At 38.2% G+C, this 14,356-nt stretch overlaps 2 protein-coding genes across 2 annotated transcripts; one reads left to right on the top strand and one right to left on the bottom strand.

Annotated features, from left to right (window-relative positions):
• Positions 1-367: 367 nt before the first annotated feature.
• Positions 368-14,328, bottom strand: LOC6633137 (DNA replication licensing factor REC). Its single transcript, XM_002056340.4, has 2 exons — positions 12,001-14,328; positions 368-982 (listed from the first exon to the last, which is right to left on the bottom strand). The coding sequence occupies exons 1-2, from the start codon at positions 14,259-14,261 to the stop codon at positions 613-615; spliced, it is 2,631 nt and encodes an 876-aa protein (XP_002056376.1). The 5' UTR covers positions 14,262-14,328; the 3' UTR covers positions 368-612.
• LOC6633138 (nose resistant to fluoxetine protein 6) lies at positions 1,745-11,689 on the top strand. Its single transcript, XM_002056341.4, has 8 exons — positions 1,745-2,172; positions 6,293-6,594; positions 8,527-8,701; positions 8,954-9,663; positions 9,730-9,923; positions 9,990-10,330; positions 10,877-11,019; positions 11,087-11,689. Exons 1-8 carry the CDS (start codon positions 2,103-2,105, stop codon positions 11,189-11,191), a joined length of 2,040 nt encoding a protein of 679 aa, XP_002056377.1. The 5' UTR covers positions 1,745-2,102; the 3' UTR covers positions 11,192-11,689.
• Positions 14,329-14,356: the final 28 nt, after the last annotated feature.

Here is a 14,356-nt window from a genome sequence, read left to right as displayed (position 1 = left end):
ACGAGTTATTCAGGATTTTTTTTGCTTGGAACCCAAATCATTTAAAAGCAACGCACCATGTCCTTTAAAAATGTGTCAGGATTCTATTTTGTTCAAGTTTGGCTAAGCATTTTTTGCTTCAAATGCAGCGCGAAAGTATGCAATTTAAAGTTTATACACTATTATTTAGTTTCACTACATGTCGCAAGATGGCGCTAACATTGCCCACACCAATTGGGGATTTCAAGCGTATGATTTGCAGTTCGCATCTGATGATTTGTGATTCTTCTTTTAATTATACAAAAGTTTTGATTAACATCTCAAAAGTTGTTTGTCTCTTAGAAGGCAAAATAAAGCAAAACGTTATCAACAATATACGACTAACGAATAAAATGATTAGATATTTGCGGCTATAATGTTGCCTGAATTTATTTAAAGCACTTGGATAATGAATCAAGTGCAAAATTGAACAAAATTGGTTGTTGTTTAAGTGAACATTTAGTAAATATTTAAACTGATTGAAATTAAATAAGGAACTTGGCTAAACATGATTCTTGACTTCGCGAAACTTAAAACCAACTTAATGTATTAGTTTAACAACAACATTGTTACAATATTTACATAGACATTTGCTTAGTCGGGCACCACTTCGTACATGTTTGCGCCCTTCTTAAGCAAATAGCCGCCTATGTTGGCAATCTCCACCAACTTTGCGATGCCCGTCATGATGCCCGCACGCGTGCCCATATCTTTCAGCTCCTCGAACTCAAAGATCCGCCGACCCAGCGCAGCCGAGCGCAACTGCATCATGTGCACAAAACTCTGAAGCTGTGAACTTTTGCCGGAACTACTTGGGGCAGCTGCTTCAGCGGTGGCAAGACGTGTCTGCGCCATACTCTCCGTCAACACAGCAATCACATCGCGCACGTGCAGCGGCGTCACAACGCTGGACAGATCCAGGCGGGCACGTGCCTGCGAAAGGCTAATCAAGCCGAGCAACTGGCTGCAAAGAGTTGAAACAAAAAAAAAAGGGATAAATGAAGATAGTTCGTTGCCTAAATCTTTCGTTTTGGGTGAGAGAAGAAGTTCGTTGCCCAAGTCATTCGTTTGGTGTACAGAACAGAAGTTCGCTGCCTCAGTCTTTCGTTTTGCCTATTTCATTTCTAGCCTTGGAGGCTCTTCTGCTTCTTGTTTGTTTTAATTATGATTGTAGCAAAACGCCATGTGCCATATTTTGATTTTTTTTTGTTATGCTTTAGCCGATATTCTGCATAGTGATTATAAAATTTCAGTTGTTCTGACTAATATTTAACATTAAGCCCATATAAAAACAGCTGAAACACAACCTGTTTCGACTCTTTACACTTATTTGTAAATTTCTATATGTATTTTGGTCTGTAAAAATATATGCTAATTTTTTGGCAACTTTTTATTATTTGGTAATAGAACATTTGATGAAACCAGCTGCCACGCTCCATATACGGCCAATTGATTGGTCAGCTATGGTAAAGGGATCAAACTCGTTTCATCGAGTTAACGACAAACTCATACTCTATAATTCAGTTGAATGTGGGCGCATCGAACATGTTCCAATGCAATTTAACGGAAGAGTTTTGAAACGTTAATAAATTTGTGTATTACAGACGATGATGCTGGCTAGCTGAACTGGCCAACTGGTTGGCTGCCCAGCGGCAAACCGGGCTCAACAAATCGATCCCAAACATCACGGCGCACACGCACCTTTCATTTGAATTTATCAATTTCGTATTTTCATTCTCGGCTCGCACGTTGCCGCGCATGGTTCAGTTCGGTTACGGGCTGGTTTAAACAGCATTTCCCTCGCACTGTGGAAAAGCGCATCGTGAACAGCTATCGGAAGCGCAGCGCAATTTCCTAACAGTTGGCATTGAAGCGGCTTTTGTTGAATGCTCAGGTTTTCGTTGATGAAATTTAAGTTGCCCAGCGGCGAGAGACTTTTTTTGTCGGGTGTCGCAAGTCTAAAGAGTTTATCACAAAACAAAAAAACAAAAACAAGAAATAAATATTTAAAAGTGCAGCGAAAACAATTAAGTAGGTGTCGTTATTGTTATTTAGAGTGCACTGTGCTATTGTAAGGCATCAACATGTGTCCGCTAAGGCTTATTGTAAGCTGGGGCGTGCTCCTGGCGGCGGTTCAATGCTTTGAGATGAACAGTAAGTAATCTTTTACTACATGCTACAGTACATTGGGTATTATTATTGCTACTGTAATGGGATTTTTTATAGTTTTTTTGTTGTTAGAGAATAAAATATACTCGCCCGCACGCAACGATTGGCGGGCGATTTCGTCGCATTAAATTGTTATCCATCAAATGATTCTAATTACAATTGGGAACGTTTAGATTTACGACAGTTTTTTTAATGCCTGACAGTTGCTTATATCATGTGCAAGTATCTGTGATACAACGCAAAATAAATTCAGTTTAAATGCAAATCTAATTTATGGAATTCAAATTAAATTAAACAATTTTGTTTTCAATCATTGAAGCCTGATGGGAATTAAAGAATTGAATACGAACTTGAGCACAATTTTTATGACTATGTACATCATGCATATCATTCAAATCTATAGTCTTAGGAATGTGTTAATATTGCATACATATAGAATATATTGGCTATAAAATAAATTTGATATAGAAATAGAAAAATATATTGGCATACTTAGAAATATACCAAGAGCTATATATATAAAAAGACAGCTAAAGATATAGATATAGATATAGATATAGATATATAGATATAGATATAGATATAGATATAGATATAGATATAGATATAGATATAGATATAGATATAGATATGATATAGATATAGTATAGATATAGATATAGATCAGATATAGATATAGATATAGATATTAGATATAGATATAGATATAGATATAGATATAGATATAGATATAGATATAGATATAGATATAGATATAGATAGATATAGATATATATATATATATATATATAGATATAGATATAGATATAGATATAGATATAGATATAGATATAGATATAGATATAGATATAGATATAGATATAGATATAGATATAGATATAGATATAGATATAGATATAGATATAGATATAGATATAGATATAGATATAGATATAGATATAGATATAGATATAGATATAGATATAGATATAGATATAGATATAGATATAGATATAGATATAGATATAGATATAGATATAGATATAGATATAGATATAGATATAGAGTATAGATATAGATATAGATATAGATATAGATATAGATATAGATATAGATATAGATATAGATATAGATATAGATATAGATATAGATATAGATATAGATATAGATATAGATATAGATATAGATATAGATATAGATATAGATATAGATATAGATATAGATATAGATATAGATATAGATATAAGATATAGCTATAGATATAGATATAGATATAGATATAGATATAGATATAGATATAGATATAGATATAGATATAGATATAGATATAGATATATTTAGATATAGATATAGATATAGATATAGATATAGATATAGATATAGATATAGATATAGATATAGATATAGATATAGATATAGATATAGATATAGATATAGATATAGATATAGATATAGATATAGATATAGATATAGATATAGATATAGATATAGATATAGATATAGATATAGATATAGATATAGATATAGATATAGATATAGATATAGATATAGATATAGATATAGATATAGATATAGATATAGATATAGATATAGATATAGATATAGATATAGATATAGATATAGATATAGATATAGATATAGATATAGATATAGATATAGATATAGATATAGATATAGATATAGATATAGATATAGATATAGATATAGATATAGATATAGATATAGATATAGATATAGATATAGATATAGATATAGATATAGATATAGATATAGATATAGATATAGATATAGATATAGATATAGATATAGATATAGATATAGATATAGATATAGATATAGATATAGATATAGATATAGATATAGATATAGATATAGATATAGATATAGATATAGATATAGATATAGATATAGATATAGATATAGATATAGATATAGATATAGATATAGATATAGATATAGATATAGATATAGATATAGATATAGATATAGATATAGATATAGATATAGATATAGATATAGATATAGATATAGATATAGATATAGATATAGATATAGATATAGATATAGATATAGATATAGATATAGATATAGATATAGATATAGATATAGATATAGATATAGATATAGATATAGATATAGATATAGATATAGATATAGATATAGATATAGATATAGATATAGATATAGATATAGATATAGATATAGATATAGATATAGATATATAGATATAGATATAGATATAGATATAGATATAGATATAGATATAGATATAGATATAGATATAGATATAGATATAGATATAGATATAGATATAGATATAGATATAGATATAGATATAGATATAGATATAGATTCCGTTACAAAGCTCTTTAAACAGCCTTAAAAACTAAATTTTCTTAACTAAGTATTACATCATATATTTGAAGACTTTTGATAAATTCTAATGTTAAAAAAGTGATGTATTAAATTAAGAGAACACTTGAATGTTTTATTTTTTTCAATAACATATATAATCTTTCGAGTCAAGCACAGCTATTATCACGTAATTTTTACCCAATTTCTATCAACTTCCCAGAGCTTAAGCTTAATCCTGAGATCAAACAAGTTATGTAAATGTAATTAAAAGATTCACTTAATTGAAAAATATTCCCTGATGTGCATAATAAAGATTTATCTTCAAGGCCCCACACTCTACACTCATAATTCACAAACAGTGACAATGAAAGATTTTAGACAGACACTTGCATTTCGTATTAACGTCAGATGATTTGACAATACGCACTAGATACACAAAAGCGATTGGATATTTTAATTGTCATAAATCTATTAAATAAACAGGCAGCAAAAACATTCCATTCAAAAAAGGTTTTTTACCCGAAACGATTGCCCACTGCGAATTTTTGGGTTCTGGCCAATTGTCAAATCTCAGCTTTGAGAATCTGGTTTTTTATTTGCACATTTTTTTTCTCTTTTGCGTGACACGCTTTACTGAACGCATCCCAAATTAAGCGATTACAATTCATTCATTTTGCGTTACGATAACAACAACAAATAAAGTAAAGCACCAAAGGCACAAAATCTTGCAGTCAGGTGCAACCGACTGCTTAATACTCTAGTCACAGTCCAACAAAAGTTTTAGACAGGCTATATACATAAATATTCTAGTCTCGATCTTTAGAGAACTCTGAACCATTTGTTATACAATTTTTCCCTTCCTCCCCTCCTCGTGGTCTTTCATACAGAAAGACGGACGAACGGTAACACAGGCCAATATACTCTTTTCACTTTGCATATTAACGAGTATAAATCGAGGGTAATATTTGACTTTTCTATCTGGTCGAGACAGGAGCAAGATGACTTTGCACTATTTGCATACTGATTTGCACATCACAAATCAAACTGCGAAGTACTTAGGATACCTGTTTTTTTTTTTGTGAATACAAATTTATGGAATTTATTTGCGTTGAGCCTAAAATCCGGCAAAGTTCAAGGACTGGAAATATGAGTTCAGTTTTGTGTTTAACAGCGTATTTGTTATTCGATGCATAACATAAAAATTTATGCATTATGCAAATTTAAAATCCAGTTTTTGTCCTAAGTCTGTTTGAAAAATTTGGGACTAGCCCAAAAACAATTGAACTTTCAGTTAATTCTTTTTTTGCCCGCCAAGGATTCAGAATTCACATGCAAGGCCCAATGCATTACAGCCTATTTGTTGAATGTTGCAAGGAATTTGCAATTCACAGCCAAGTTCGTGTCCTAAGTCTTTTTAGCAAAAACTCTTTTAAAAGGTTTCCCTTCCTTCAATGCTATTTGTAACTAATTTCATGCTCGTCACCTCAGTTTTTTTCTGCTTAATGTGCGAATTCCAGAAGATTCCTTTTGGCATGCAATCCGCAAAGGTGAATCACCTGAAATTCAAGTTCAAGTTTGTGTCCTAAGTCTTTTCGACTAATTCACAGAACTGCAAGTCAGGAAAACGAGTTTCCCTTCACTTGACTGATCATACGAGTAGATACGGTTATGGCTAGTTAAGGATACCATGTTCTTGGCTAATTTGTTGGATTTTATTCCAACAAAACAAGTTTTGCTTCCCTGATGACTGTGCATTTGTTTGCATCCACAGTGACGCAGTACTTCGAGATGCCGCAGCTTTACGACTTTGATGACTATGATCGCTGTCTACAGGAGTTCGGTTCAAGCGACGACACAGCCACCTATTGCTTTGTGCGCGCCGAGGTGCAACCAAATGACACAACCGCCGCCTGGCGTGCCATACAGGAGATCTCCAAGTATGATCGACATCACTTTGACCATCGCCAACTCTACTTTGGCCTGTGCGTGCACAAGTGCGAGGCGCAGCTGGCGGAACTGGATGCAGATGCCATTCAGCAGCTGCAGGCAGGCGTTCTCACAGACAATGCCAAGGTGAATATGCATAGAAATATATTATATTAGAAACTAAGCATATTTCAAGACTTGATTTGTGTTGGATATTCTCTGGCAATGAATCGTCAATTTTCTAGTAATTATTAACAACTTATGAAATGAACAGCTTCGGCTGATTAAGATGGTTCAATGGAATTCTATCAGCCTTATAGTTTAGATTCAATTAACACAATCATATGAAACCATAAAAATGTATTCAATGGCTATGCCATAAAATCGAAAACCGCTTTTCAATGCATTTGGAAGATCGCACACAATTTAATTTAATTTTACGCCTTTGCCCAACCGCCACCAACTGCAGCCTAAAGAAAAACAAAGATTTCCCAATCTGTCACATCGACCAATAAAAAAGATTGAACAAAAAAAAGCAAACGAAACGAAAATAAAGTATTGAATGAAAAACAACAACGTTCAAGCTAACAACAATAAATGAAACGAGAAAAAAAAGCTATCTTCGGCATGCTTAAGATTTAATACCCTTGCATATTGCTTTGCCCGTATCTAAGAAACATAGGGAAAATAGTTAGTTGAGAGTATGGCATAGATAACTTGAAAAACAAAAAATTTGTCATACAACTTAATTTTAGACCGATCAGCCCCATGAAAACTATATAATATAGTGGTCCGATGTAAGTAAGATTTTGCATAAATAAAGGGAACATAGTGAAACTTATAAGTCCTGAGTTTGATCAAGATATATTGAAAACAAAAAGTTCTCCTCCGATCAGCTGGTTCCGAAGTGCGTAAAGCACACTTTCATGACGGTAGCTTCAAAGCTGGGAGACAAGTTCGCATAGAGACAGACAGGCGGACAGACGGACATGGCTATATCGACTCGATCAAGAATATATATACTTAATGGGGTCGGATATATCTCCTTCTATGGGTAACACATTTCACGACAAAATTATAATACCCTCTGCAAGGGTATAAAAAGAGCCAGACAAATGTGCACAAGAAATAAACAAAACAAACAAAATGCTGAAAATGTATATTTCGGGCGCAACGAACAGTGTATACCCTTGACAAGGCACAGTATGATATGAAAGTTTCTTTTAGTTTTTCCAATCCTTTTTTGTCACAGTTCATTGCACAGCTGACTTCTTTATTCTGTTTTGTGCGTCATTCGTAAACGTTACAGAAGAAGTTCTGGAATATACAAAAATCTCCTATTCAAATGTATCAAACTCTTTTGGTAACAAGTTATACTCTCGTCTGGATTTTATACTGTCGTATTTTGCAATACGCTTTGTGTGTCATTCTTAAATGTTTTCCTTAAATTCACTTTGTGTGACATTCTTAAAAGTTGTACAGACTTAATGTCTCTACACTACAAAGTTAGAAATTCTTTCATATGTAGCAAACAGACTTAGATAGTCTATGTACCTAAGAAGACTGCAATTATTGAATAGCTCACAGTTTATTCAACTCAACGTTGGTTTTAACAGTGGCTTAGTTAAGGGGAGTGCTACTCATAGAGATTTAGAAGATTAAGAACTAAACTCAAAAATATTATATACTAAATATTGAAGCCAAAGTAAATATTTCAGATACAAGGTAGAATTTATTCGTTTGTATGTTTCTGAGTAGACCCCCTTTGTGCGTTGTGCCGCTGTCCAGGTCCACATCATCTTATCAAGAGTTGGCCATCAACTAGGTGGGTCTGCTGCATAATCAAACGATGCGAACGAGGAAAACCCACTGATTGACCGATGTCAGTTGCTGGAGTAGCCAATGAAATGCAGTTTTACATTTTTGGGTTACACAAAAAGCAGCGTGGTCTATTTAATGACGGCAACAAAAAATTGGAGCAGCTGCATTTCTTTCAGGGCCAAGGCTATGACATTTAATGGCCGATTGGCTGGCTATTTGATGTGACATCTTTTGATTTTGTTCGTTTGTTTGCTGCAGGTGAACGTGTATCTGGAACTGTTCGCCATGGAGTCGGCCAATCGGGCGCGTTACAACGAACTGAGCAACGCCTGCCTTAACTGGCGCTTGCAGCAGCGCAACTTTGGAGTTCAGGCCAAGAGTGTGGTGGAGTATTGCGATACGACAGCGACCGCCGGCAAGGTCAGCGAAGAAGGTGAGTCACAGGGAAAGCAGGTGACATTTTTTATGCTAACAACAATAATTACATTCGTAGTACCGAATACACCCGAATTTATTGTTGATTGCAGCCCGATCCTTACTGTTATATATTCTACTATTTTTACGGATCAAGAATAAATGTATATAGTTTATGGATTCGGAAATATATCCTGCTATTCGCTCACATTCCCTGGCAAATTTATAAATTGCTTAACAAACGTATAACAAGAGTTCTGCCTCTCCACAGATGATCCCTGGAACTTGGGCTTCTATGTGTTGGTCTGTGCCCTCATCCTGTTCTCCTGCCTCAGCAGCCTCGTCGATTTGCATTTGAAGCGCCGGCGACATGATAAAATGTTGAAGGAGCGCGATCATTATAAGACGCCGCCACGTAGCCTGGTCACGCGCCTGCTGCTGACGTTTTCGATTGCTAGGAATTGGTATCGATTGAATCAGGAGCCAAATGGCAAGATCGGACGCGAATTACGTTTTCTTGATTGCTTCAAGTTCTTTGCCATGTTTCTGGTCATCTTTGCGCACACCAATTGGGTGATCTACGAGAGCGCCATCAGTAATCCCCAAGATCCCGAGCGCATGCTGCATACGGCTGTCGGCACGCTCCTTATCTCCGGCTCTCTCATCACCGTCACCTTCTTTGTGATTAGCGGCTTGCTGCTCACCGTCAACTGGCTGGCGGTGACTCGGGCGCTGGCGGGCGACAAAAACGAGACGTGGAGCCTAGCCAAATATGCGGCACTCTTTGTCAAGTTCAATGTGTTTCGCTATATACGCCTCACCGTGCCCTATGGCTTTGTGCTGCTGCTGAGCGGCGTTTACTTTGAGAACGCAGGCGGTCCGCTCTGGCGACACATTTACCAGCGGGAGCAGCTAGCCTGCCGCAAGAACTGGTGGACCAATTTTCTATTTATTAACAATTATGTGCAAACCGATGAGCGTGTAAGTGCAGCGCAGGATTAACTGGATTCACCCAGAGCTGGCTAAAGTCTTAGTTTATGTTTGCAGTGCCTGCTGCAAGGCTGGTATTTGGCCGCGGACACGCAATCCTTTGCCTTGAGCTTGTTGGTACTAATACTGGGACATCGCTTTGGACGCTGGAGCAAGCAGCTCTATGGCATCGTGCTGGGCATCTTTATGCTGCTGCCCGCTGTGCTGACATATGTCTTCGACTACTATCCCATCTTCCTGCCGACGCCGCAGTAAGTAACCGAGAACTGGATCGACTTGGCTTCGTTTGTGTTTGTTAATTTGTGTCTCCCTTACAGAATACAGAAGGACTCGTTTATTGGCGATCGTCAGTTTACTGAGTTTTATACATCCTTTCAAATGAATTTCGGCGCCTATTTCTGTGGCGTCCTGGCGGCCATTGCCTATGATCAGCTGTCCCTGAAGCAGTACAAACTGCGTGAGCTGCGCAGCTTTCAGGTGTTCTGGTTTAGTTTGATTCCAGTTGGTGTCCTGTGGCTCTTTACGGCGCATCCGATTTATCAGCATTATTATACGGAAACTCCGCGCTTTTGGGGCGCCATCTATGCGACCGTACAGCGCAACTTTTGGGCCTTTGGTCTGAGCATATTCGTTGTGGGAATGGCTGCCAAAGTAGGTTGTAAGTATAAATCCAAATCACATTTACATTTCTTTCCACCTTACCTTTAAGTCATTAACATATAATTATTTATTTTGAAGTAACAATCGTTCTAAATTATTCCTGGTATTTAAATGCTTCTAATAACAACTAGTAACCATTGAGTAATTAGAATGTAATTCGAAATTCCACTTAAATTCTTGTTTATCTAACAATTTATTTTCATATTTAAATTGTAGTGGAACATGCAAATGGAATCCTTAATGTTCCTGGCACACCTTACTAGTAATTAGTTGAGTAATTAAAATGTAATTATTTGTTCCTGTAAAATTTTTACATATTACTATTTTGTCAGCATTTAACTCCTTGCACAATTATTCATGCTTTAATTTGCAAACTTAATTACATTAATTACCTTTGATTAATTGAATAATAATTTTTACCAGTAATTACTTGTGAGCAGTGGAGCTGTCATTTCATTAAACTTCTTATATTTGAATTATTTACGTTCTCCAGAAATTACTTCAGAGTAATTGAAATTATATTATAAATTATTTAATTTTCCAGGGATTCTACGCAAGTTTGCCTGCCTGCCCATCTTTCGCATACTGGGTCGACTGACCTATGGCGCCTTCATTGTGCATCTCCTGGTGGCACGTCTAGCGCTGGCTACCGTACGTGAGCCTATATACTTTGGCACGGGCACTATGGTGAGTTGAAGATGATTCTAATATGTTCCAGTTTGGGCACTTAATATTTTGCATATCTCATACACAGTTTGCTTATATATTCTACGTGTTATGCGCCTCGTATCTGAGTTCCCTGCTACTGGCTATTTTTGTGGAGTTGCCTGTATCATCATGTCTTAAGCTGTTGCGCTAGTCCAAGCTAAACTAAAATGTTGTTGACATTTGCTTAAAGTAACTCTCTAAAGATTAGTTTTATTAAGCGTCGATTCAAGCAAGTAACTGAAAGCTTAAAGTTTTATGAAAGCTTTGGGAATATCAGCTTGTTAAAAGACAAATTTGCCGACAAAACCTAAGCAAAGGGTTTATTAGATTCAAATATAAAAGATTTCGAATTAATTCTTTTAATTCTTACTTCAAGCAAGTGTCAGCACTGTGTAAATGAAACTTTTAACTTATGCTAAAGATTTTTGTTAGTAAAACCTAAATTTAAGTAACTTAAGCTTAATAAAGCCCAAAGTGTCGTTAAATACCTTGGAGTTATCGGTATCGAAGTGTACTTAAAACGATACATATCGATAAAATCATGAAGTATTTTTAACGTTTGATTGAAAACATATATATTTTGTTAATTCAATACTTATCGAAGTTGATCAATAAAGGCATAAAGGCATAAAGTGTCAGTGTCACAATACACAAATCTATTGAGTTGCTCGACGCATGCAAGAAAACTTGCACTCGATACTTATCGAAATTAATCGATAAAATCATGAAGTATGTTTAACGTTTGAATGAAAACATTTTTTTGTTAATTCAATCAATACTTATATATGGGATATTCAGTGTCAGTGTCAGTCACAATACACAAATCTATTGAGTTACTCGACGCATGCAAGAAAACTTGCACTCGATACTTATCGAAGTAAATCGATTACAGCATTAAGAAAAAAATGCTTAGGAAATGAAAAAGTAAAAGAGTTATGTACATACATATATGTAACTCACCCCATGCCAATCTGACTCTGCTCGTGCTCCAGCTCACTGCGACGACACAGCTCCATGAAATGCCACTTAATGATATTGGCGGCCTCATCGTTAAGCAGCGGCTTGACATTCTGGCGCGCATAGGCAATGAATTTCTTCATCAATATAGGCGGCAGCAGATCCAATTCAGGCTCTAGAACATTACACTCCAAACGCTTATCCAGATCATAATCCTGCTGCATAATGCTATCCTTATCATCGTTCGGCACAACGGGCGCGTCATGAAAGGTGGCCTCACACACGGACTCACTCTTCTTGGGCTTCAGTGCATAGCGTGCGGCAATCTGTTCGCGCCTCTTGGAGCCAGCGTGGAGGGCACGCACATGCTCCGTTAAGGATTTATCGCGCGTGGTCGATTGTCTGTCCAGCAGCACATAGACCAGATGAAACTCCTTGAGCAAGGCCGCAGTGATGCGAATATTCTGCAGCAAATAACGTGCCTGGTCGTACTGCCCACGCTGCGGATTGGCGCAGGCAATAATCGCGGGTTGTGCTTCAAAGGAGGCAAAGAGACCTGGTAACGGCATATTCAGCTCTCCGGCTTGCATGCACTGTAGCAGCAGCGTCTGCTTGGAGGCCAACTTGTCCACACCGTCCACAAGGCAAGTACCTGCTGTGCCGGCCATGAGTAGTGCGCCCGCATCCATGACCCGCTTGTTGCGTCCGCAAAAGCTAATGCCCAATTGATTGGCTGCTTGGGCGCCACGTTTGCCGCTTACGTGAGCGCCACGCTCAGTGATCTGTGCACAGTTCTGCAGCATCATGGATTTGCCAATGCCCGGATCACCGACCAGTAGCACATTAATGTTCTCGCCGAGCAACGACAACAAGCAGGCGGCCTTGGCCAACTCGTGACCGTGCAACTCCGGCGCCAGCGATTGCACCAGCAGCTTAAAGCAATTGGGCTCCGTGTTTATCGTCGAAATAGCCTCTAAATCACGTTCGCTAAATTCCAGCTTTACGTGCCGCGCCTGCTGCACGCTGCAAGCGCGTAAATACACCTGCAAATTTCCGCTGGCTGTTGTTGTTGCTGCTCCAACAGAAGTCGACGGCTGTTCGCTGTTGTCGCACAGCTCGCGCAACTTTACGACACCCGTGACTATAATCTCCTGCCCGACGTGCACAGCATCAACCAGATCGTGACGTAGTTCTATGTCTAGTTCACCAGGCAGCGTGCTGTCATAGTCCGTCAGCAGGGCAAGACTAGACTCCTCCAGCCGTATGATCTGTCGCACCGAGAGACGCGTATACGGCGAGCTGCGCAGCGCCAGAAAATTGTCCTTGGCACCGCACCGTGGCTTCAGACAGTGATACGGACGCGGCGTGTAGTTGCCTCGCTGACGCAGCGTCTGCTCCGTACGGCAACGTGTACAGCGAAATGCTTGCCAGGCTAGGCCCAATGTGGGTTCACCCACGCTTCTCACAATGCCACGCACCGCAAACAGGCTGTCAACGCGCGCATGTGTAATGCTACTAACCAGCTCGACGGGCACAAAGTCTTCCAGACGCGCATAAATCTTCCGTGTGCGTTCAGTGCGCGGCACATACATTTCTTTTGTGGTCCCCAAAGGCAGTATGCTGTCTACAGCTTCTTCGGCAGCATCCAGGCCATTGTTAACGACCACTGTGTGCATGGCCACACCTATTGTGGAGAGTGTACGTAGCGGCTGCCTTTGCAAATCTTCTGTCAGCGTTGGCCATACTGCCTTGAGTTGTTCGTCTTGCACTATTCCCGGAGCTAAGAGCTGAAAGTAGCCGCGTTGCCGAATGCGAGCCGCGTCATATATATGCGGATTACGCTGGTAGTGCGCCTCCACGGCAACAATGCGCTTGGCCAGGTCGCTGTTCGCTACGTACTCCTCACGCAAAAAGTACAGACGCCAACCGGGATAAGCTTGTGGATTGTCGACAAGTAGACTGCGCACTTCCAATGCATCCTCTGGAGCAGCATAGTTTTCAGGACGCAAGTAACTACAGTCTATTGCCGCATTTGACATTCGCTTTCTCGCTGCATCGCCCCCGGCCCGACTACGACTCCACCCGCGGGGCTGTGGAGCACCCCTTGGAACTGAAGCTTGGTCTGCTGCCGGTTGACGATTGCCACCAGCAGGTATAACGCGGCCATTGCGACGAAAATAGAAATATGGACGATAGCCACCGCCGCCGCGCGCTCTGCCGCGCACAAATCTCGAAGCTGGTCGTCCACCTGATGGCGGATTCATATTAATTTCGCAACACAATTTTTAAATATGCACTTATTTAGATACCGTTTTTGGCGCTTTGCTTCCTCTTCCAACTGTTATCGATATCAATAAAA

Source organism: Drosophila virilis, chromosome 2 (assembly GCF_030788295.1).
Source record: "Drosophila virilis strain 15010-1051.87 chromosome 2, Dvir_AGI_RSII-ME, whole genome shotgun sequence".
NCBI classification, from domain to species: Eukaryota; Metazoa; Arthropoda; class Insecta; order Diptera; family Drosophilidae; genus Drosophila; species Drosophila virilis.
The sequence above is the reverse complement of the archived record's forward strand: the minus strand, read 5'-3'. Positions and strand labels throughout refer to the sequence as shown.